Source organism: Alexandromys fortis, unplaced genomic scaffold (genome assembly GCF_014885135.2).
Source record: "Alexandromys fortis isolate MF-2015 unplaced genomic scaffold, M_Fortis_MF-2015_v1.1 scaffold_150, whole genome shotgun sequence".
NCBI classification, from domain to species: domain Eukaryota; kingdom Metazoa; phylum Chordata; class Mammalia; order Rodentia; family Cricetidae; genus Alexandromys; species Alexandromys fortis.
Window position 1 is genome coordinate 769,310 of NW_026068027.1, and position 23,970 is coordinate 793,279.

The 23,970-nt window shown below is 53.2% G+C and overlaps 2 protein-coding genes across 14 annotated transcripts in view; one reads left to right on the forward strand and one right to left on the reverse strand.

Moving 5' to 3' along the window:
- Positions 1 to 5,945, reverse strand: part of LOC126514828 (uncharacterized) — a 22,225-nt gene extending 16,280 nt beyond the window's left edge. The window contains exons 1-5 of one of the 6 annotated variants that reach the window (XR_007595677.1): positions 5,518 to 5,632; positions 5,251 to 5,396; positions 4,131 to 4,236; positions 3,937 to 4,031; positions 3,697 to 3,852 (exon numbers count right to left, since the gene is read on the reverse strand). Coding sequence is in view for 2 of the 6 variants with exons in the window: in XM_050164016.1 (XP_050019973.1) it covers positions 3,156 to 3,328; positions 3,697 to 3,852; positions 4,131 to 4,236; positions 5,664 to 5,945 (717 nt within the window). In the remaining 4 variants the exon portion in view is untranslated. The other 5 variants (XR_007595676.1, XM_050164016.1, XR_007595679.1 and 2 more) reach the window with 5 other exon arrangements.
- On the forward strand, positions 5,532 to 23,839 carry Plekhg6 (pleckstrin homology and RhoGEF domain containing G6). 8 transcript variants are annotated; one of them, XM_050164007.1, is made up of 17 exons: positions 5,532 to 5,981; positions 6,350 to 6,543; positions 7,433 to 7,638; positions 8,873 to 9,022; positions 10,257 to 10,421; positions 10,802 to 10,897; positions 11,137 to 11,187; positions 11,489 to 11,638; positions 12,827 to 12,961; positions 13,117 to 13,266; positions 13,371 to 13,508; positions 13,788 to 13,907; positions 15,259 to 15,391; positions 15,478 to 15,593; positions 21,553 to 21,698; positions 22,728 to 23,402; positions 23,592 to 23,839. In XM_050164007.1, exons 3-17 carry the CDS (start codon positions 7,501 to 7,503, stop codon positions 23,599 to 23,601), a joined length of 2,373 nt encoding a protein of 790 aa, XP_050019964.1. In that variant the 5' UTR covers positions 5,532 to 5,981; positions 6,350 to 6,543; positions 7,433 to 7,500; the 3' UTR covers positions 23,602 to 23,839. The 8 variants fall into 8 exon arrangements, with proteins under 8 accessions (XP_050019964.1, XP_050019966.1, XP_050019965.1 ...); XM_050164009.1 differs by having other exon boundaries at positions 6,390 to 6,543; XM_050164008.1 differs by having other exon boundaries at positions 6,410 to 6,543.
- Positions 23,840 to 23,970: the final 131 nt, after the last annotated feature.

The following is a 23,970-nucleotide window of genomic DNA, read 5'->3' on the forward strand; positions in this document are numbered from 1 at the left end:
CCTCCTCCTCCTCCTCCTCCTCCTCCTCCTCCTCCTCCTCCTCCTCCTCCTCCTCCTCCTCCTCCTCTTCCTCCTCTTCCTCCAGACCAGGACTTGCTATGCTGCCCAGACAACAGGCTGGTTTTGAGTCGCCACACCTGGCCCTTTGCCCTCTAAAAACAACAAACCCGTGAAAACATGAACAGCAAGGATCGTAAGGGAGGGACATTTAGGCAGCTGCAGAGGATTAACACAGCCTTGAAGTGGAGGCGGAGGCCCGGTCAGTTTAGCACGCTGAGGGGAAGCCAGGTCTCACACATTCACTGTGGTTCCCTGTTAGGAGCCTGAGAGCAGACCCCATGCCCACATTAACACCTTGTTAAGTGTAAGGACTGAATCATTGGGTTTCCTACTCTGCCTGTGTGACTTCACCCAAGTCAGGTCATGTCTGAAGCTCCAGCTTGGCATTGGCCAAATGGAAAAAGACCAACAGCGCCCACCTCACTAGGAAGGCTGAGGAGAGAATGCAGTGATGGTTTCTGGGTCCCCAACAAGAGTTCCTGGCAGAGGGTGGTGCCTGGGGCCTCGGTGCCAGCCCACATGTAGTCCACTGAGGACTGGGTCTCTGAAGGAAGGTACAAGAACCTTCTGGAGAATCAGAGCTCACAGAATGATATGTGTCTTAGCTTACTCATAGGAAAGTCTCTAATGAGAAGGGATTCCCCAGAGCGTGAGGACATTAAACTTAAGCCAGACAAATGCAGGGCAGAGATGAGAAGAACTTCCTGGAAGTCAGGGCTGTCCAATTAAATTGGAAATAAGAGTTTAGAGCTGGGCTGAACAGGAGTGGCAGAATGAGAAGGGCTGGGACGCTCAGCTGCCCTGACAAGTGGGCCTTGAGACACGCACACCACAAGTCAGGTCTGTGGCCTTTGACTAAGGGACAAGGACTAGGACTGATGGAAATTGACCGTGGTTGGGGAAAAGCTGCCCCTAGCTATGAAAGCTTTTGCAAGGACTAACGTGGAATCTTAACCTGCCCACTCTCGTGGGCTTTGGGGACACCCTAAGGCTGCAGACACTTAGGAGAGCCAGAGTCAGCACAGACTGAAGCACTTGAAGGAAGGAGCACTAAGGACGTGATCTCATGTGTGTATCGGATCTCACACCTGTATCTCCCAGGACAGACCGGAAAAAGCCTTTGCAGGTTGTTAGGCCAACTCAGGGACCCTCTTCAGTGATGTCAGGCAGACCTTAGAATACAAGGCCTTGTGGGTCTCCTCCAAAAGAACAAGTTGTCCATTCCTGTCCCCCAGAACCCAAACAAATCAATCGTCATTTCCAGGAGACGCCACTAGGGGCAGCCTGGTGGTCCCCGGATGTAATAGGGCAGAGAGAAAACAGAGCAGCCGCAACAAGGGAGAATGCACTGTTGATGTTCTTTGGGGTTTGTTGCTGCTGCTGTTTGCTTGTTTGTTTGTTTGTTTGTTTGTTTTCCTATGTCTGAAGCTTCCTCACTGGAAGCAGGGGGAGGGGGTGTCGGGAGCATTCCACAGGTGAGGGGATTTGTACAGACACCCCGAGTCTCACTGGTAAGGACTTGCTGGGATCCTGAGATATAAAATCCCTCCTAGTCTGGGTGAAATTTTTGAAGACTTCTAGGGGCTACAGGTCAAAGACAGAGGAAGGCCCAGTCAGAGAACAGCAATGAACATCAGACACCCTACTCCAAGATCGGCCCTGGGGAAACCCCACAGTGACCCTGCCTCTGAGGGCCCCTGTTCCTCCTTTTCATACTTCCTCTGTCACCCTGTGCCCTCAGCCGAGGTCTCACATTCCCACTGTGCCCCAGGCTTCCTCCAGCACTAGAACTGACAGACATCTTCATACACAGCAAAAGAGCTTAACCCCTTTCCTGCTGAGCCACCCCCATCCGCAGAACCCTGCTCAGCCTGTCCCTGAAGGGATAGCACTAAACCAGGGGTGGCACTGTGAAACCATTCAGATACCAACTATCTAGCAGACAGACAGGGACCGAGAGGTGACAATGTCGGCAAGCATCCCCCAAATGGAATGTTCTGGGTCTTCCGGCAAGTCAGCTCAGTCCATTCACCAAATGCTGATGCCAGGCTAGCACCAAGTTCTATGCAAGGGGCTGTCCCTGCTTCAGGGGCATTTAGTGAAGGGCTGAGACACATATACAGTAGCTACAGTGCTAGAATAAGGAAACAGCAGCGCTTTGGAAGAAACACAGTGAGCAGGGACCACAGTCAGTGGGGTGAGAAACGAGTGCTGGACCTGAGAGGGGTTAAGAGGTTATGAGTATGGATGGGGGATGCTTTGGGTACCATTGAGGAAGACTATTTGAGCAAAAGCTTCAGGAAAGCTGAGGCAGATTCAAGGAAGCTGACACACAGGGAGAAGCGGAAGAAAAGTGGAGATTGTAACTGGGATCCAATGAGGAGGCCCTCGAACGCCAGGAGAAAGGGGGTTTGCCCCCTCAAGTCAGCACCACCCAGAGATGGTCGGCTTGGAAGGCGGCATGTCCCCAGTGAGCCATCAAAGCAGACTCTGGAGTCTTTGGGAAGCATTCCCTTCCCATAGTCTTCTTTGTTTGTTTAGACAAAAGCCTCATGTAGCCCAGGATAACATTGAACCTCTGATATTTCAGTGCTGGAATAAGAGGCATAGGCCATGCCACCATGCCCAGTTTATACTAGTGCCAGGGATCGAACTCAGAGCCTCGTGTATGGCAGGCAAGCACTCTACCAACTGAGCCACACCCCTGGCCAAGTTTGCTTGTTCCCTTTTTTCTTTTTTTATGTTTACAATTACGTGTGTGTGGGGGTCAGAGTCTTTCTTTCCATGAGGTGGGTCCTGAGGATCAAACTCGGGTCTTCAGACTTGTCTGTGTCTCCCGAGCCATCCCGTTTGCTTGTTTGCTGGGTTTTGTGCCAGGGTCTCACTGTGCTGCACCAACGGACTCCGAATGCTGGGGTTCACAGAGTGCTTCCACTCCGGCCTCCTAGGCAGCTGGGACAAGAGTCCTCCACCACTCTCAGCTCCAGGCTAGAGCACGCTCGTCCACACCACTGGGTCTCTGCTCACTCTTTGTTTCAGAAATGTCCTCTGTGGAGCCCCAGCAGCAGCTCACTCTGGATAGCACTGCGGTCTCATCAATTCCTCCAGGAAGCCTTCCTTGCCTCCCCTGTGTAGGAACTGGTCCCTCTAATGTACAGGCATGGTTCCTGGCTCATGATTTCTGCGTCTTCCTTTCTCAGTGTTCTGTCTGTCCATCCGTCTCCCCACAAGTCTGAAATTCCCTTGAGTCTGGCATTCTTTCTTTTATCTGGAGATCCATTACACCTTGCCCCCCCCCCCCAGAAAGCGGGTAGAGAGAACAGGAGGCCCCAATGTTAGTGCAAAGCAGTAGCGGGCCACAGTGACCTGGCCACCTTGTATGCATTGTCTCCCATGATCTGCCAGCACCCGCTCAAGTCCCCAGTCTTTCCCCTACCCTTCAGAGACATAAGCACCCCATTTGCTGCCCCCTGCTGCCGGTAACTTCTAGCAGCACCTCATTAACTCAGGTGGTCTGCCTCTCCCTAGAGATGTGGACTGGGTAGGTCAAGGCTCAAGCTCATTTTCTGGACCTTCCTGCCTCTTGAGGCTTTTATGCCAACCCCCACAAGACCCACCACCGGGCCCTATAGTTACCTTTAGGAAGGAGCCATTGGATTCTCCAAGCTCGGATCCTAGAAGGACACCTCAGCAGCTGTGGGGTCAAGCAGGGAGCCCGATGAAGAGCATCTGGCCCACGGCATGGTAAAGGAATGTTCTTCATGCTATGGGTACCAGGGACTTCTAAGGAAGCTGAAAGGGAAGAGAATCCAGGAGCTCCCCTCTCTTCAGACCAGTGACCCCCAATCCCTCCCAGTAGAGGCCAGCCTCTGGCACCTCAGTCTTCAGTTGAAAGAGGGGCCTATTCCATTCCTCAGGTTGCGTTCCCTTCTCAGCCTGCCTCAGGAGTCCATCCTCACAGCACAGAAAAGCTGTACAAAGGGGGTAGTTGTAGAAAGAACAGCCAGACGGAGGAGCCAGAACAGAAGGAATGAGAACAAGAGACCCGGAGAGTCCACCTGCCCACACACCTGTGGCTGGCCACACCTCTGTCTTTAGCTGTGTCTGGGAACCTCTCCTCCCAGGGAGGCAGGATACAGGCCCTGGGGCACTGGCAGGTGGAGGTGGGACCTCAGCCTTGAGGGAAGCGAAAGGATTAACTCTCCCGGGCTCTATGGGAGACATCACCAGCTCACCCCAGGGAGATGCAGGTCCAGGACTGTCGCTGGTACCTTCTCAATTCCAATTTCCCTCTTCCTCCTCCTCCCATCTCCGTCTGGGAAACAGTGGGAGGAGCCGCTGGGAACCCTCAGCACCAACTGTCTCTGGGGTGTCGTTTCAGATGCCCAGTAATCATCACCACCTGGCTCATTAGCTCTCTCTCTCTCCCTCATGGCTACTCTTGCCAGGCCTGGATCTGTCTTCCTCTTCTCCCTCCTCTTCCTGCCCTTCCCCAGTGTGAGTGATAGGAACGGACAAACGCCAGTTCTAATCTCATCCAACCCCTTGCCCCCAATGCACACCGCTGGCCCATTAGATCAGCGGGGTGGCAGGAGGCAGGATGGACGCAACCAGAGGTCCAGAGCCCTCACAACATCATAATCGGAAAAGGGACTCTTGAGGGCAAATCTATCGCTGAGAACAGGCACAGAGATTCAAACAACCAATGGTAAAGATGCCTCCCCAGACTGAAAGGAGCCATGGGAGACAGTGAGAATTAGAGCGAACACCGTTTGCACTGAACACAAGGAGATGACTTCTGAAAGGGTTTCATGGACTGGAGGATGCTTTGTGTATTAAGAGGTTGTGTCAGACCCGGTCCAGTTGATTGACCGGAGGAAGATGCCCCCGACAGAGCCACGGGATGCCTCTTATTTCAAACACCCAGTCTTTTCCTCAGACTGGGTGGCATGACTCGTGGATGTGAAAAAGCCTTTCACAGGGGCACAGTACCACTTTCGAGAAACTGTTCAGTCTGTGTAGTTCTTAGGAAAACCACGCTGGTCCACCCCGGAGCAGTGCGGTGGGAGGATGCCCCCACCTGGTATGCCCCCTCCCTCTAGGCTTAGGTAATGAGAGCAGAGTTGGGTATAGGCTCAACCCGACCCCTGATCCCTCCCTAAATCAAAAGCAAAGTCCACAGAACCTTACACCAGGTTGCCAGGGCAGGCCAGCAGGTCCGCTGGAGATAAGGGCTACACTTTGGACTCCATGGCCAGAGGACAGCTAAGGTGCCGAAGCTCCCCGGACCTACGCCCTTCCTGATTCCAGGCTGGCTCCCCTCTCTGGGTAACGGTCTAGGATAGGCAAGAGGGACAGGGGCGCAAAGAAGGGAAGGGTACCTGCCACAAGTCCCTCGGTCATTACCCTCACCACCTCCGCCTAGCGGCACCCAACCTTTCATTTACCCCTCATTACCCTGGCGCCTGGCAGGGATCTGACCGGGAAGAGAGGGCGCGCTGGTGGCCCGCGGGTGGAACAGGTTCCAGCCCCAAGCCTCGACCAGGTGACAGATGACTGGCAAATTCAAGGGCAAAAGAAAAGAAGAGGGCGCACACCACGACCTGAGAGCTCCTGGTCCTGGGGTGGTTGGTGACTGTGTCCCGGGAGTTCGGCTCCAAGTCCTCCCCTCCCGGGTGACCAAGACCGCGGCGCAGCACGGCCCGCAGGGAGGGGGAGGTGCCAGCTCGTGTCCCGCCCCTCTGCCTCCACCTTCGCCTCCCCTCCCGGCCCCGTGCTGCCCGGTCCCTCGGGCCGCTCGGTCCCAGTCTCAGGCTGGGATAGAGGGACTGCCATCGCCGAGGAGACTGACAACGACCCTGAGCCCCATCGGCCCCAGCAGGCATCGAGGACAGTGGAAGCCGGGACACCTGCGCGCACAGGTGAGAGCTGGGAGGGCGGGGGCCGGGCGGGCGGGGAACCGGGAACTTGGGGCAGGGTCGCAGGGCCTAAGAAGGAGGAGGGGGTGGGGACCTGGGCCTGGGAAAGGATGGAGAAGGTGGAAGTGGGAAGGGATAGTAAGGAGGGGGGCTGACCTCAGGGGCAGGACTGTTGGTCGTGGGGTTGGGAGACAGAATGAGCAATCTCCTCTGTGCCTAAGTCTAAGAAACTCAGGGGAGAGAAATGGAGGGGCCAAAGAGGCCCACTTGGTGGGAAACCTGCCCCTGTAATGTGTTCTTGAGCCCAACTCCCATTAAGGGCCTCTTCCCTCCAGGCCCTGCCTACTGGAAGGGATGGGTCTTCCATCCAGGTTTAGGAAGGAGGGGTGGAGTCCTGCGTCTGACTTCCAGCTCCATGGTGGTGTCCTCAGAGGCTGGGAAAGACTGACATTAGTAGGAGACCAGAGCGCCGCCGCCGCTGCTGCTGCTGCTAGGCTCGCCTCTAACGACCCTGTCTGACAGTTCTCCCAACTTCACCAGCCTGTGCGCGGCCTTGGGGGTCCAGGTAAGGGGCGTGCAGACTTTTCAGTAAAGGGACAGAAAAAAAGGAATGTAAATTCTCTGGCCTATTGGATCTCAGTGCAACTAAAAGAAAGAAGCAGCCAGGAGCCAGCAAGCCATCCAGTAAAGGTGGCTTCTGTGCCGTGGTCAAACTAGCTGTAGCTCGTGGAATGAGACATGTGTGTGTGTGTGTGTGTGTGTGTTGCCCACTTCCCCCCAAACATCTACTTTGCTCTACTGTTTAAAAATGTAAAAGCTGCCAAGCATGATGGAATATGTCTGTGATCACAGCACTCTAGAAACTGAGGCAGGGGAAACCCGGATTGAAAGTCAGCCTAACCTGCGTTAAAATGTGTGTTCCAGGCCAGCGTGGGTTATGTAATGAGACCCACCCCCCACCCCCCCACCCCCATCTCAAACAGGCAAGAAAATAAAGGCCATCCTTAGCCCATAGTCTATTCAGACATGGGAGAGCCACCTGGCTGTCCCTAGTCAGTCCCACCTCTTCCCGTCTGTGGAGTTCGCGCTGCGTTGTCAAAGGTAGCACAGGAAAGAGACTGAGTGTATCTAGGTGCAAGAGGACGCCTTCTACCTGGGGCTATTTAAAGCGCTAGAGATTTTCTGTGACCCTTGCTCCCAACTGCTCCCGTGACTACAGCATCCTTTGAGGCCAAAGTAGGAATATTTCCCAAATGTGAGGCAGATGTTCCCACTCAGCATGCACCTGGACCTGCCCTCCCCCCCACCAGCTTAGAGCTAATGCACCCCCTCACCTCCCCCCAAGTAGTCACCATCTGACCCTCTGCTTCCCGACTCTGTCCTCTTGTCTTTCCTTGTCCTCTGACCCGTGGAGACATTCCTCACTAACCCAGTCTGGGCTTTCTGTTTTGCAGAAAAGGGAACCCCCTTTCTCCCGGGCATTGGCGCTATGATTCTCTGGGGGTAACCCAGGATAGAAGTAATGCAAGCCCTCGGTCCTCCAAATGAGGGCCCCCTCCAAGGTCTGGTTGCTTCCCGAATTGAGACTTATGGGGGCCGACATTCGACTTCTGCCCAGAGCCCTGCTGGGAATATCTATCCCAGAGGAGGCCCTGTATTGGTAAGTCTGCCTGTGCCCGGAAGGTGACCTGGGTGGGGCAGGAGGGAGGACACAAAGGCTTTGAAGTCTGTCCCCTTATAGTTTCTCAGGCTGCTCTATTCTTGTCCCTTAACCTCCTCTGCTTTCCGGGGTTGCTGGGAGAGGAGGGCCATGCCTGGGCTGGGATCCCAGGACTTCACACCCAGCCCCAGACAACAGAGTGACAGAGGCAGGAGCCCGATGGAGCCACACCCACAGAGGAAGGGTTGGAAGGCATTTCTGAGTTACTAGTGCAGTGGGAAAGACATCTCTCAGGCTCTACTTGTGAGGAGCTGGGAGGAGTCAAAAGCTTCCTGAGTCAGGACTGAAGAAGAGCAAAGGTTCAGGGTGCCCCGGTTCTCACAGGGAGGAGGGAGTGGAGAGAGCTGCCTTGGTCCCGCCCCTGGCTCCACCTGCCTGGCCCACCTCCAAGCCTAGCGGAGGTAAGGGGTGTGAAAGTCAGGGCCTTGGCTGGTTCAGCCCTCGGTGCTTCCTTAAGAGCAGGTCCACTTCTGGCTGGGGGCATTCCCTGCCTCCCTGGAGGATCCCGCCCCTGGAGATGGGGACGCTCCCAGGGAGAGGGTGGAAAGGGACACTAGGAAGTATGTAGGGTAATTCAGGCCAAGGCAGACAAGGAATGTGACCAGGCCTGCCTTGGGAGGAGACTTGTGGCCAAGGCTTCATCCAACCTCTAACACAGAAGGACAGCAACTCCCAGTGGCACAGGACACTAGCTGCAGTCCCTAGGGAGGAGGCTGCATCCTTGTGAGCCCCCGTTCACGTGTGTGTGTGAGGGAGGCTAGCTGTCCACAAAGAAATGAAGTCAGAACACAGCCTATATCGTTCACCACTCCTGTGAGCCCTTGGCACGGAGGGTATTGTGGATGGCTGGGTGGGCTGGAGCTGGATACCCACAGCAGAGCCCAGGCGTGTGTGTGCCTGTGTGTCTGCTCTGCAGGAGGCCTCAGCTTCTACCTCCGGGTTCCCTTGGGAACCAGGCAGGCCTGCCCTTGCCCAGCTGAACTTGCCCTGCCTGGCAGCAGGCACCGTGACTCAAAGCAGCAGTGGCAGCTCACACCAAACTGGTTGGATTAGAGTAGTGAGCCAGCCCGCCTTGCAGGAGCAAGGGATCATGTCCAGAGCCAAGCTCGGGGCCCGTCTGTCTCTCTAGTATTTCTGGTACTCCCAGAACTTCCCCTGCCTCCTCTTTCCCCAGGACCCTAGTCGCCGACGCCTCCATGTCCCTTTTGCCAAGGGCTCTGGCCAGACCAGAGGCCCATCTCCTCTGACGCTTCGGGAACCAGAGCTAGAGAAGAGGCACGGAAGCCACTTTGGGCTTGGCCCACCTCACTCCCCCAAACTCAAGGTAAGGATCCTCTTTACTTCCGTCTCGGTGTTCACAACCCCAGCCATGATGACCTCCAGAGACAACTCCATGAACCGAGCGCTGTCAGGGAGCCTCTGATCACAAGCGCCTTAGAGAATTCCTACAGGCACAGCTCTGTGCAGAAGCCTCCAAAGAACCAGCTCTGTATGCGACTGCTGCGCTGGATTCCATGAGCCTAAACTTTGTTTACTTGTTTGCTTGTTTGTTTGGTTGGTTTTTTAAGATAGGGCTTCACTGTGTAACAACCTTGGCTGTCCTGGAACTAGCTCTATAGACCAGGTTAGCCTTAAACTCACAGAGATCTGCCTGCTTCTGCCTCCTAAGTGCCCATTAAAGCTGTTCTCACCACCACCCAGCTAGGATAAATTATTAATATTAAACTCCCAGCTTTTGGAAATTACAAGATAATGTGTGAGCCAGGCATAATCTGTTCATCCCTATTTTCCCCGCCAGCCTTCACCCCAGGAAGCCCTACTGCATCCTCCATGTCTACTTAAGGGTAGAGTGAGGTTTAGAATTAATTATTTGTTTCCCACATTGTTTGGTACCAAAAGCAGTTATAAACTTTAAGGTGTGATGCTTCATAAATATCTCCACTTTGAGTCAAGTATTGGGATGCACATTTATAGTCTCAGCACGCAGGAGGCTGAGGCAGAAGGGTTGCAGGTTCAAGGTTAGCCTGAACTGCATAGTAAGTCCCCATCTAAAAACAAACAAAAACGCATCCATTATATGTCATTGTTACCTGAGGCCATGCTTTCTTAAGTCTAGTCCTGGTCTTTACTTGAAGGTTCCTCAGTCCGGAGTGTATAGCTCAGTGGTAGAGGGCTTGCCTAGCATGCAGAAGGCACTGGATTTAATTTACCACTCAACGCAAAACAGGTTTTTTTTTTTCTTTTTTCTCTTTCTTTTTTTCTTTTTGAATAAAGAAAATCAAATCTTAAAGACCATTCTGAAAAACATGACTCTTACTCTGTTCTGAGTGAGGAAACCTCTAGAAGATGTCATTCTGGTCAGGGAGGTTCCCTCAAACCCCTCTACCCAGGGACCTTCCTGCAGGCAAAAGTGTAACTTCTTTTCCTGGGTAATAACGACCCTATTCATGCCATGCCAGGCACACATATATATGCGTGTGTGCACACACAGCCCTTCCGGAGCCTGGGCACCAAATGTTGGGGGTGTACCAGGCTGACCACCTTCTCTGCTCTCCCAGGAAGTCACCAGGGCCCATGAGCTGGAGGTGAGACTGCACACTTTCAGCATGTTTGGGATGCCCCGTCTACCACCCGAGGACCGGAGATACTGGGAGATAGGAGACAGGGGTGACAGCGGCCTGACCATGGAAAAGTCCTGGAAGGAGCTGGTGCTTGGACACAAGGTGGGTTTGAAATGATCTGTGTCTCCAGAGCACATCAGACCCTCCTCCACACAGGCATACACACATGCATACATGCATCTCATGTCTGCCCTGGGAAAAGCAAAGGCCTTGGGATATGGCATCTAGAGGGGAAAGCTTCTAGAGATCTTGTTGAAATCCCAGCTCTGCCCTCAACTAGTGAAGTCTTGGTTATGGTGGAGGACCTCCCCAAGCCTCACTTGCTTCATATGGAAAATGGGGGTGATGCTACCTACCAACTAGAGGGTTGGTTAGGATTAGAAGGTCCTGTAGAGAGGGACCAGAAGCCCGGATCTAGCACTTAACAAATGGCACCTACTCTTATCAGCATTCCCCAAGTGAACCAGCACTGTCCCCCTCAGGAGATGAACCGGGAGCTTTGCCACCAGCAGGAAGCGCTGTGGGAGCTCCTGACCACGGAGCTGATCTTCTTGAGGAAGCTCAAGATCATGACTGATGTGAGCCACCTTCAGCTTCAACCTCATCTCCTCCCTACCTGGGTCCTTAGTATTATCAGCCTTCTCCCAGAGCAGAAGGATTGGGATGGGGGACGGGGGGGGGGGGTTGGGGGGGGGGCAAGATTCCAAGCCGTGATTTCAGATCTGCTCTGGCGTCAGAAAGAGAAGGTGGTGGGGTTGGGGAAAGCCTGGAGAAGGAAGACTAGGTGCTGAGCCCGTGTCCTCCTCCCTGCCTCTAGCTCCTGGCAGCTGGGCTGCTAAATTTACAGCGAGTGGGGCTACTGACTGACGTGAGTGGGAACGTGGGGGGAGGGGGGGAGGAATAGGGGGCGGAGTCACAGCGAATTCCACAGCCCCATTTTCAGGGACGCCCCTGATTTCCCTACACTTTCTATTTGCATTAGACCCCCAGCAGGCAGTAGGCCCCTACCTTCTCTGGCACCTCAGTGGTTGAGGGACCACCTAGGGTCTTCCAGGCCATTGTCAGGCTCTTCCCTTCTGCCCCAGCCCTGTCACTAAAGCTGAAAGTCCTGTCCCTTCCTGACTGTGACCCGACAAAGGTCTGGTACTAAGTCCTACTCATTCCTCCAGGTGTCAGCTGAGACCCTGTTTGGAACCGTCCCCAAGCTGATTAGAGCCCACCGGAGCTTTTGGGAGGAGGTTCTGCAACCCGTCCTGGAAGAGACTCGAACCTCTGGCCAGCCTCTGGACCCTGTCAGCTTACAAAATGGTTTCCTGACAGTGAGTATGGGGAAGCCCAGAAAAAGCAGGATGAAGTCAGCCCAAAAGGATCCGCAGGGCACAACCCCAATTTCAAAATACAACCTCATCTCCTTCATTCGATCCCACAAGTGGGACCGGTTTCGAAGGTTCTTTGCTCTTTCTGGAGTCCCTTATGACATGAAATGTTGGGGGTGGAGGGGTGAGCTCTCATCAGCTGTACAATCTTGTATTTGCTTTCCTTTTTTCTTTTCTCTCTTCTCTCTTTTTTTTTTTTAAGGTAGGGTCTGGCAATGTAGCCTCAAATTCAAGACCTTCCTGCCTTAACTTCCCAGGTGTTATAATAACAAGTGTGCACTTCCTAGCAGCTATAAAATAGTAATTATTCCTTTGAGACCCATCAGCAAATAGCTAAGTGCAAGAATGAGGCCCAAAGGGCTGGCGAGGTAGCTCAGCAGTTAAGAACACTGGCTGGCCTGGCAGAAGACCTGGGTTTGGTTCCCAGGACCTTCAAGGTAGTTCACAGCTCTGATTCAAGGGGACTTGACCTAACCTCTGAGAGAACCCGATATGCAAATGGTATGCACGCACATACACAAAACACTCATGCACATAAAATAAAATAAAAATTTTTAAAGGTCTCTTAAAGAATGGCGCCTATGTAAGAAGATGCCTGGGTGGGGCACTAAGGTGGGGGCAGGAGGGGTGGGTGAAAGACCACAGGGCCATTGAGTGTGGAGAGGTAAGAGAGGGAGAGCTGGGCCTGGGTCTGGTCTTTCTTCCACAGTGTTACAGTGTTACTGGGCCGGCAGGAAACGTTGGGATGGGATACAAAGCAGGGAAGAGGGGCGCAGTTTCCTGGGAACCTTTGGCACCTCCTTCCTTCAGAGCAGGGCCTCTGGACAACTTTTAGGTCACAGAAATAGGAGCCCCAGCGTCCTGAAAACAGTCAGGTTGAATTATTGATGGCAGGAGAGTGAGTCCAGGGGGGCAGGCAGAGCCAGTGCCTCGGGCAGAATGAACTCCAGGGGTAGCCAGGGCCTGCCTCTCAGGGTGTCCGTTCTTGTCGGGAGCACAAAATGAGGGACCTGTCAGGAGACGTCCTGGGAGGTAGAGACTGGCAGGGGCTTCATTTCGGGATTGTGCGAGGCTCTCTCCTCAGCCTGCAGCCATGCTCGACAGCCAGGGTCAATTCATGACCCGCTTCAGCCTAACCAATATCTGTTCCTCCAGTTTGGCCAGCGGTTCCAGCCGTATGTCCAGTACTGCCTGCGAGTGAAGCAGACCATGGCTTACGCTCGGGAGCAGCAAGACACGAACCCTTTGTTCCACACTTTCGTACAGGTGGGGCGCCATGGAACATGGAGGCTGGAGGGGTTCAATGACACAGCCAGGCCAGGCTTCAGCTGGGTGCAAGGCTGAGGTAGTCCCTGGAGGTGCAGGCGGGAGGGTCTCAGCAGGCTCCTGAGCTCTCCTCTCCTCTCCCCCTCTCCCCGCAGTGGTGCGAGAAACACAAGCGCTCCGGAAGGCAGACGCTGGGTGACTTACTCATCAAACCCCACCAGCGCGTCACCAAGTACCCACTGTTGCTGCAGGCTGTGCTCAAGAGAAGCCCCGAGCCCCGAGCCCAAGAGGCCCTGAATGCCATGGTAGGTACTCAGGTGAGGCTACCACCCTTGAGGGGGGGGGGTACACGACTCTCTCCGGAGATCCCTGAGGTCTCAGTTGTGCCTCCTGTTTCTCCCATCCCAAGATTGCAGCTGTGGAGTCCTTCCTGCGACATATAAACGGGCAGGTCCGCCAGGGTGAAGAGCTGGAGAGCTTGGTGGCTGCGGCCCAGCGCATTGGACCCTATGAGGTGCTAGAGCCTTCCAACGAGGAGGTGGAGAAGGTGAGGAAAGGGGCTCCAGGTTCCAGGAAAGTAGATGAAGGAGCAGCCTGGCCAGGAGAGGACAGAGGCTAACACATTCTGTACCTGAGTGCTATTACTGAGTGCCTGTCCCAAGGGTAAATGAGGAGAGAAAAAAGGGGGACACTGGGGTGTTTGCTGTGGCTCCAGGTACAGAAAGAATGGGCTGGTGGCAGCACAAGGAGCCACCCTAGCTTGGGATGGGGAGGCACACCTGCCTGGCGTCCTAATCCCCTTCCTGCTTCCTCTGTGGTCCCTTAGAATCTGCGTCCGTTTTCCACCCTGGATCTCATGACTCCTATACTAGGGGTCGCTCCTGAGCACACCAGGCAGCTACTGTTGGAAGGACCCGTGCGCGTGAAGGAAGGGCGAGAAGGGAAGGTGAGAGCCGCGTGAAAGAGGGGAAGCAGGGGCACGGAAGGACGCGGGATGAGAGGCGACAAGCCGGGAGAGGGGGCTTGTGGGTAAGAGCGTTTGCGCTGCTGTAGACACGAGGACCTGGAGATTGAGAGGTGGCTGAGCAGTTGGGGGCACTTGCTGCTCTTGCAGAGACCCACGTTCAGTTTCTAGCACCTGTGTGGCAGCTCACACCTGTCTGTAACTCCAGCTCGAGGACCGGACACCTCTTCTTGCCTCCCAGGCACTACGAACATGTGGTATACAGACACATACGCAAAGGCAAAATTCCATACACATCAAATAGAAAAATATAGACTTTTCAAAGAAAAGTCAAGGAGCTGTATGTAGGTTACCAAACGGGCTCCAAACCTAAAACCATGAGAACCTAAGTTTGAATCCTTAACACTCACATAAGAAACTGAGCCTATGGCTGCAGAAGCAACTTGGTTGTTAAGGGTGCTTGGTGGTCTTGTTTTTTCCTTCTTTTTTTTTTTTTTAAAGACAGGGTTTCTTTGTGTAGCCCTGGCTGCTCAGGAACTCACTGTGTAGACCAGACTGGCATTGAATTCACAGAGATCTACCCGCCTCTGCCTCTCCAGTGCTGGGATTAAAGGTGTGCACCACCACAGCCTGACTGTACTTGCTGATAATCTTGCAGAGAACTCAAGCTCAGTTCTCAGCACCCATTGTCAAGTGGCTTACTACTGCCCGTAACTCCAGCCCAGGGCAATGATCCAAAACCTCTGGCCTCCACGGGCACTTTTATTCACACGCACATACCCACACTAAAATAAAATAAATGTTTAAGAAAGAAAGGAAGAAAGAAAGAAAGAAAGAAAGAAAGAAAGAAAGAAAGAAAGCTGGGCATGGCTGCTTGCATGTGTAGCCCCAGGGTTGTTGGATAGGACACGCAGATCCTGAGTTCCATGGCCCATCCACTGCATCTCAAAGCAGTAAAATAGAAAGTGCTAGAGCAAGAACCTAGCATCCTGCTCTCTTCTGCACATGGGCACACTGGTATAAACACCCACACGGTCACGTACATATGACACACACAACACACACAAGGCAGCAATGGAAGAAAGTATGGTGGGCTGGGCAAAGGGATGTGGTTCTGATTCTGCCTGCACACCAGTTGTTTGTATGACCTTGAGGCACCCCTCTTCCCTGCCTACAAATCAAAAGAAGGACCAGCTGTAGCACTCAGTAGCTCTGCCCTCGTCCTTCTGCTCACTGTATCAGCCAGTGAGCCAGGATCCCAGACCAGCCCCTCCCAATCCCCAGATCCCCAGATCCCAGCAAGGTAGACTGACCCTGCCTCTTTCTCCTGCAGTTGGATGTATACCTGTTCCTCTTCTCTGATGTGCTCCTGGTCACCAAGCCGCAGCGCAGGGCAGACAGAGCCAAGGTCATCCGGCCCCCTCTCATGCTGGACAAACTGGTGTGCCGACCGCTGCGAGATCCCCGTATGTCTCTTCTACCAGAGAAGGGAGGGTCGGGATTGGGGTCGGATGAGGCCCAGTCCTTACAGCAGGGTTTCTTGTCCATGCAGACAGCTTCCTGCTGATCCACCTCACTGAATTCCAGTGTGTCTCCAGTGCCCTTACTGTGCACTGTCCCAGCTCGAACGATCGTGCACGGTGGCTGGAGAAGACCCTGCAGGCTCAGGTAGGTGGCCACCTTGGAGAAGGGTGAGCATGTGCCCCTGGAGCTCAGAGGGGTGAAGGAGGGCAGAGAGGCTGGGCTAAGAGCAGGTGCAGACTTGATCAGACTTGGGTGCCTTCCAGAGAAGGACAGAGTACAAGAGAGCCCACAGCCAGCTACTGAGCTCGCTATTGGGGTACACCCTAGTGGTCTGACTACAATGAAAGAGTGAATTTCTAAACTTCATCTTCTTTCTGTTCAGGCAACCAGGGGGCTCTTTCTGGGGACAGGCACTAGGGCTAGGTGCCGGGGAAAAGAATGAACCCAGCATTCCTGCCCTCTAGAAATCTGCACTGCAGCTCATTATAGAGTAATCAGAGGACAAATAGCGAAGTAAATACGCAGAAGACAGCAACAGAGAACCGGGCCAAGCCTTCTGCCCCACCTGTCTGCTGGAAAAGCCGTGGTGCCCAGGGAGATTAGGGGGTGAAGCCATGACTCCAGACCGACAATGGAGCACTGGGGGAGACCAGGAGTATGTCAGGGGAGCAAAGGAAGGAGGGGATGCCAAATACAAAAATCCAGAAGTAGGAAACCGTCACATGTGTCAAGAGAATCAGAGCTAGGAAGGCATCAAGGTGGTCCACCTCTAACTTTAAATCTTTTTTTTTTTTTTTTTTTTGGTTTTTCGAGACAGGGTTTCTCTGTGACTTTGGAGCCTGTCCTGGAACTAGCTCTGTAGACCAGGCTGGTCTCGAACTCACAGAGATCCGCCTGTCTCTGCCTCCCAAGCGCTGGAATTAAAGGCGTGCGCCACCATAGCCCGGCTCCACCTCTCACTTTAAAGGCAGGGATCAGGGCTGGCTCAAAGTTATACAAACTCTAGAGTTCAGCTGAGACCATGCAGGACCATGTCATGTCCTCTTAGGCTGTCTGCCACACTTTCTCCTATCGCCACCCTGTGTGTGTGTGTGTCTGTCTGTCTGTATGTGTGTCTGCCTGCATGTCTGCCTGTCTGTGTGTCTGCCTGCATGTCTGTCTGTCTGTGTGTCGTGTATTGTATTATGTGTGTGGTGTATGCACATGACTGTGTGGGCGGGTGCACCCGTGTGTGCCTACGCAGGAAAGAGCAGGATGTTTGTTTGACAATGCCAGGACGTGGTGTATAAATGTGAGGTCATGCCATAGGCCCGTGCTAAGAACTTGAACTTTGTCCCATAGACGATATGGAGCCAGTGGAGGTTTTAAACAGGGTAGTGATGAAGGCAGGTCTATGTGATAGAAGCAGGAGTTTAAAAGAGAGAGATGAGTAAAGCAGCAATAGTTACTACAAATTCAGTGGCTTAAAACACCTGAAACCGGGCTAGGGTGTAGCTCGGTAGGAGAGTGTGTGCTTAGCTTGAATAAGACCCTGGAGTTTATTGAGCCACAGTTCCGCACAAAACAAAACAATCCAGAAACAGAATTCCTCATCACTTTGGAGGCCACAAGTTCAAAGTCAAGGCATTGACAGAACTAAGCTTCCTGCCCAGGTTCTAGGGTAGAGCCTGCGACTCTTCCCAGCCATTGATGGCTTCAGTAACCCTTGAGTTGGAGCAGCACCCCAACTCCCCATCTCTGGCCTTCCCCTCTGTATATTGGTGTCCAATTTTCCCTCTTTTTTTTTTTTTTTTTTTTTTTTTTTTTTTTTTTTTTTTTTTTTTTTNTTTTTTTTTGGTTTTTAGAGACAGGGTTTCTCTGTGGTTTTGAAGCCTGTCCTGGAACTAGCTCTTGTAGACCAGGCTGGTCTCGAACTCACAGAGATCCGCCTGCCTCTGCCTCCCAAGTACTGGGATTAAAGGCGTGTGCCACCACCGCCTGGCTATCCCTCCCTTTCTTATGAAGACAGCAGACATGCACCGCAGAATCCAGCAGAATCCAGCGGAAGTGCAGAACACACAGCCTGAGATCACCACCTTAGGTCCTTTCACATCTTCAGAGACCCCTCCCCGACTAAGGGCGGGCATGTCTATGGCGGCTGGGGGTTAGGTTTCCGACCTCGCTTTCTCCAGGCTGCTGGTCAACCTACTGTGGGAGCAGAATGGCAAAGAGACACGGAGATTTGAGAGGCTCCATATTTTTGTCTTATTGGTTGGCAGAGCTGGGCCTCAAACCGAGGGTCTTTCCTACCTCGCAAAGTACATGACCTCTGAGCTCCATCCTCAGCCTCAGGGAGTAACATGTACATTTGTTTGTGTGGTGGGTGGGCACATGTATGTACATGTATGTGCATAGTTTTACTTGCATCACCACATCAGAAACTGTTCTTTTATCACCCAGTCCTCTAAAATTTCTCCCTTCCTTTGGTTCCCACTCTCAGCACAACCCTTCTCCCACATTCTCCCTCTGGAACATCTGGAGCCAGTGAAACTTACTGGTGTTCATATACTGATAGTCTCTGCGGGGTGACCAAAGGAACATCACTTCTTCCCTGTGACCAAACTTACAGCAAGACTCCCAGCAACTTAAAGCCTGAAATACTGCAATCATCCAGAACACCCTCCTGTGGACTACTATCAATCTTCACACACACACACACACACACACATACACACCACAAACACACACATATACCACAAAGACACACACATACGTCACAAAACACACACTACAAACACAAATATATCACACATACACACACATACACCACACACACACATATACCACAAACACACACATATCATAAACACACACACCACAAATACACACACATATATACATATCACACACATATACCACAAACACACACATCACACACACACCACAAACACATATATCATGCATACACACAATACCACAAACACACACACACCCCACACACATTTCACCATTTCTCTCTCTCTCTCTCTCTCTCTCTCTCTCTCTCTCTCTCTCTCTCACACACACACACACACACACACACACTCGGGTGACAGAGTATCTCTTGGTCCCTCCACTGCCCAGGGTCCAGGTTTTTCTTCTCTCCTGTAGAAACATTAGCGACGTGTGGTCCTTGAGGGTTGACAGAGGTGGATCACGCTTTAGCAGAAAATGAGCTTGTGGGTGGGGGTGGGGAGAGGAAAAGGAACTGATGAGGGGAACAGAAAACCCTCAGGGGTAGAGGCCAAGAAATGAAAGTGGGGCCAATTGAAGACTAAGCGGGGAGACTTGTAGGGAGTTCAGCGCCCACCCTGTGTCCTTGGCAAGTTACTCCCCGTTTCAGCCTAGCCTTCATCTGCGGTACAGTGAGAGCCAGCAAGCCAGTGGCTTGGCATGAGACCCCGCACTTCATGGTGCTCCGCACATGTGTGTCATTGTTCTGCTGCTTACAAGAAAGGGCTGAGCGGCTGGCTGAGCACCCCTATAATCCCAGCACCCAGAGTGCTGAGACAGGAGGATCACGAGCTCAGAACTAACCTGGGCTATTCATCAAGTTCTGAATCTGAGCTGCATAGAAAGACTTAATTTCACAAAACTAAAAAGAGAAAGGCGGAGGAGGAAGGACGGTGAAGAGAGGAGAGAGGCATGGCAGGAGGTGTGGAGCTGGAAGAAGGCACCCGTGTGATGGCTGAGAGAGGCAAGAGGTACTGGGAGAGTGGGTGATCGCAGAACTGCAGAGAGATGAAGCATTCTGTCTCGTGGATTCTCCACAGGAATCTTGCTTGGGAGCCCCCTCTTTCTTCAGCTTTGTGGGCCCCACACTCTATCTAGCTTTCTCTCTTGTACTGCTCACCCTCTGGCCAAGAAGATGCCGGCTGCTGAGGCTTTGAGGCAGCTGGAAGCCCCGTGCTGGCTGCCTTCGGATCCCCCACTCCTGCTCTTCCTGGGGAGGGGCAGGGACAGGCCTAGTGGGGATGCTGGATCCAGGTGTTTCTTAAAGACTTCCCCCTTTTCTTCCCATTCTTTCCCTCCACACTACAGCCCTGTCCTGGACATCCCATCCCATCCCAAACTCAAACTTGGGCCTATGGAACAAGGGGCATCTCCCCATCACAAGCCGGCTGTGTGGGCCCCATTGCCATTCCTTTGCTCACACTGAGCTGAGAGATGAAGCCTGGGGAAGAGGGGCATGGGAACTGGCCCGGTGTGTGAGCGTCCTGCCCACCCCCGCCTCCCGGGGCTCCCCTCTGTTCTGGTTCAGTGGCTGGGAAGCCAGAGGAAGGAGAATTAGAACTGCCCACTTGATATCATTTTCCTATGCCTGCTCACCCCTCCTCCAACATGTCTCATCCTGACCCGGCCCCTCCCATGCTCCTACAGAAGCTTTGGAGAAGCCTAGGGGCCCCAGGGCTGCTGGCTCACATTCCCCTAGCTGACCAGAAAGGACAAATAGGGAGCCACCAGGCTAGCCTAGCATCAGTCAGAACAGAACCTTGTATAGGGTTGGGGGGGGGGCACTTGAGGTCCCTACTCCATACCAGATGCAGCCCCTTGGCAGTAGCTGTGGTGGGGGATACCTGGGAGAGGGATAGAAGACTCCAGCTACAACCCTTCCTTCCTTCTTTCCCCCCTTCCTTCTTTCCTTCCTGCTTGCTTTCTTTCTTGTTTGCTTGCTTTCTGAGATGAGGTCTCACCGTACAGTTCTGGCTGGCCTGGAACTCTCTATGTAGACTAGGCTGGCCTCAAACTCAGAGATCCACCTGCCTCGTTTGACTCCACCATGATCCAAATGCTGGGATCAGGCCCAGCCTATGCCCATTTCTTTGCCAGCTAGGAAGCACTTTGAGTACCTTATTAGCCATGCCTGTGAATACTGATGCTCATTCTGCCCCTGGCACCACCCCGACCCTCATGCCAAGCCTCCTCCTACCCCCTACCCTGTGCATTCTCAGGCTCTGCTGTCTCCCCCAACACCGTCCTCCTGTGGTAACTCTCGGCCCCTCAAGGCTGCCTTTCCAAAGCCTGCAGTCACAAGAAGCATCCTCACCCAGCTCTCCTCTCTGTGGCCTCCTTGGCCAGCAGCGGCTCCTGAGTCTGGTCTTTGTGGCTGTGAGATGAGTTCATGGCCGTGCTTTCCACACCATAGGGTGATGGTGTGCGACAAAGCAGCCCGTGCCTATGGAGCTGCACTGGAAGCCACCTCTCGGCTGTCACTGCTCTATTCTGTCTGAAAACTCCCAAGAGCTGGGTGGTGGTGGCACACGCCTTTAATCCCAGCACTCGGGAGGCAGAGGCAGGCAGATCTCTGAGTTCGAGGCCAGCCTGGTTAGGCTCCAAAGCTACAGAGAAACACTGTCTCAAAAAAAAAAAAAAAAAAAAAAAGAAAAAAAGAAAAGAAAAAGAAAATAAAGAAAAAACAAATCCCAGCACTCAGGAGGTAGAGTCAGGTGGATCTCCTTGAGTTCGAGGCTAGCCTGGTCTAGCTAGTTCCAGGACAGGCTTCAAAGCTACAGAGAAACCTTTTCTTGAAAAACCAAAAGGAAAAAAAAGTCCCAAGAAGGAACACAGACATGTGCCGTCTTCTCTTCCATATTGGAACAGCTTTGCTTTCGTACCGTCTAAGGGACAGAAGGGTCCTCAGTGTAGGACCAGCATGCCCCTGCTCCTTTCACCTTCAGGATGGATGCCAAGGTGCAACCTGAGGACCAATATGGTTCAGAGTCCTGGCAGCACCTCATCTCAGTCAAGGAGAGTTTCCAAGGGTATCCCTGGAGGCATGAAAAGCAGGCACATGATAGAGGAGGAGAGGGGACTTTCTGTCACCCCAGTTGCCGCTAGCACCAGCTCTGCAGCCTGGTGCCACCACATCTTGGCCGCACTGTGCTCCCTTCCTGTAAGAATGACTCCTAAGGGGGTCGCTAGCCTTCTGGTTCCCCTTTCTCGGTAGGAAAGGAAGTGTAAACACCTGTCCCTCAGAGCGGTGTTTGGAGGGGGCAAAGGCACCATGGTAAAGCCATTAGTAGAGCATCCAGAATAGTGCAAGTGTGTAGTAAATGAGCTCATAATAACGGAAGTCCCTCCCCAGGCCACTCTGCAGAGGCTGAAGGCTGAGGAGTACGTTCAACAGAAGAGGGAGCTCCTGGCCCTCTATCGCAACCAGGGCAAGGAGTCCCCCAACACCAGGCCCTCCACTCCCTCCCCAGAGGACTCCCAGAGCAGCGCAGAGGGGAGGTAAGACCCAAGTGTGCCCTCGAAGGAGGGGGCCTCAGGTAGGGAGGAGGGAGGAGGGAGGAGGGAGGAGGGAGGAGGGAGGAGGGAGGAGGGAGGAGGGAGGAGAACCAGTGCAGCCCTGGAGAACCTGGTGTGGCTGCAGGAACAGGAGCAGCCACTGGGAGTGGACCAGGTTGGTAGCCACTATGTGAAGGTATGCATGGGACAGGGTGGGCACAGGGCAAAGGAAGCAGAACCGTGGCGTGTGAGCTCCCTGTGAGGATCAGGCTGTAGAGTGAAGGTAGATGTGGATTCTCAGAATATCAGCGCTTCCAAGACACAGCAAGTTCAAATCCCCAGTGTAAGAGGTTCACCCAGGATGGTACAGCTGTTTAGCAACTTGCAGAGGATCCAGTCAGCAAATATGAGACAAGCTGCTATGAGACAAGCTGCTTGCATGAGTTCTGAACTAGGTGCTGTGGATAGAATAATAGCTCAGAGGCAACCCAAACTCTTTGTGTCTGTTTGTTTGATGTTTTAAAATATGTTTTATGGTTTATTTAACTTTATTTTATGTGCATTGGTGTAAAGGTGTCAGATCCCCTGCAACTGGATCTTCAGACAGTTGTGAGCTGCCACGTGGGTGCTAAGAATTGAACCCGGTCCCCTGGAAGAGCAATCAGTGCTCTTAACCACTGAGCCATCTCTCTAGCCCCTGTTTGTTTAAGGACCACACCCAGCTTAGTTCAAGGTCTTGTCTTTTTTTTTTTAACAACAGAAAGCTTCATAAATTACAAGAACCTTGCACAGGGACCATAATCTTCTCGTGTCATTCCAATTTTAGCTTATGTGTTGCATAAAAGAAGTGAGTGCCCAAGGTCTTTTATAAAGCACAATTCTAGCCAGTGAGGCGGCAAAAACACTGTGTCATGTGAAGAGACAGGACAGTAAGTTTGGAGGAGAAGACATTCCTGAGCAGAGTAACGGGGGACACTTTCCTGGGCTTGTATTCAATCTTCACTATCTCAGTCTTTCTGCTATTAACTGTAGGACTTTGGAATTGAGCATCATCCCCCGCCTAGTGGTGACTGAAGATACCGATGAAGATGTTCCTTCCATGCCTGACGACACCTCGGACTCTGGCTATGGCACTTTGATTCCAAGTTCCCCCAAGACCCCTCGCACCCCGCTGAATAGGCTTCGGACCAAGGCTTTTCGTAGGGACCCTCGTCTCACCTTCTCCACCCTGGAACTCCGAGACGTTCCTCTGCGTCCCCAGCCTCCTGACCCTCAAGCTCCCCAGCGACGAAGTGCCCCAGACTTGCCAGATGGGATCCTAAGAGGAGGCAGTCTGCCCAGGAGAGCACCCCCAACCTGGTCCGAGGAGGAAGATGAGACTTTGACCACACGGAATGTGGTGGTAGAAACTCTAAACAGGGCGCAAAGGCGGAGCCCGATCCCCCAATCTCCGACCCCTACTGACTCTGCTGGGGAAAGCCCCTGGGAGTCCTCAGATGAAGAAGAGGGACTTCTATCCCCTGGACTCCGCCCCCGCCCCCTGCAGGCTGAGGACATGCTCAGGGAGATAAGGGAGGAACTGGCCAGCCAAAGGATAGAGGGAGCCTTGGAACCCGGGGATGGCAAGCCCCGAAAGTTGACTCGAGCCCAGCTGCAGAGAATGAGGGGGACCCACATCATACAGCTGGACACCCCACTGTCCACATCGTAAGTGTGGAGGGAAACGACTATGGAACAAAAGGGCAGTATGAAGTGGGGGGCCCTTCGTTCTAAGGAAGGCAGAGCGGAACAGGGACCAAACGGGGTGGGGAGGGGAGGGCACTCAGCTTTAACTGTCCCCCACCTCCACTCGCATTGCTTGACCTTGACCTAATGTATTGTCTCCTTCCTTTACAGAGAAGTGTGAGGAATGCTGAGGTCCTTTGACACATCTCCTAGAGGAATTGTCTCCCCAAGAGTGCTGGTCACCACCCTACCCCTGAACTCTACCTCAAGAACCCACTTCAAACCAAGCCTGACCAAGGCACCCACCTCCTGCTCTGTGGACTCTGGAGGTCAAGAACTGTGCTTTCATGTCTCACAGACACATCTCTGAGCCCCACATAAAACTGCCCCGAAACATGGCTGGAGGAGGGTGGGAGGAGGGAAGCATGGGCACCCACGGGATCATGATGTGCAGTCTCCGTTAGCTGGCAGGATGGCTGGATTTTCCATGCTACTCCTAGGTGCTGGGCTCTTCCCAGCCTCTCCAATATACAAACCACTCTTTCCAGGG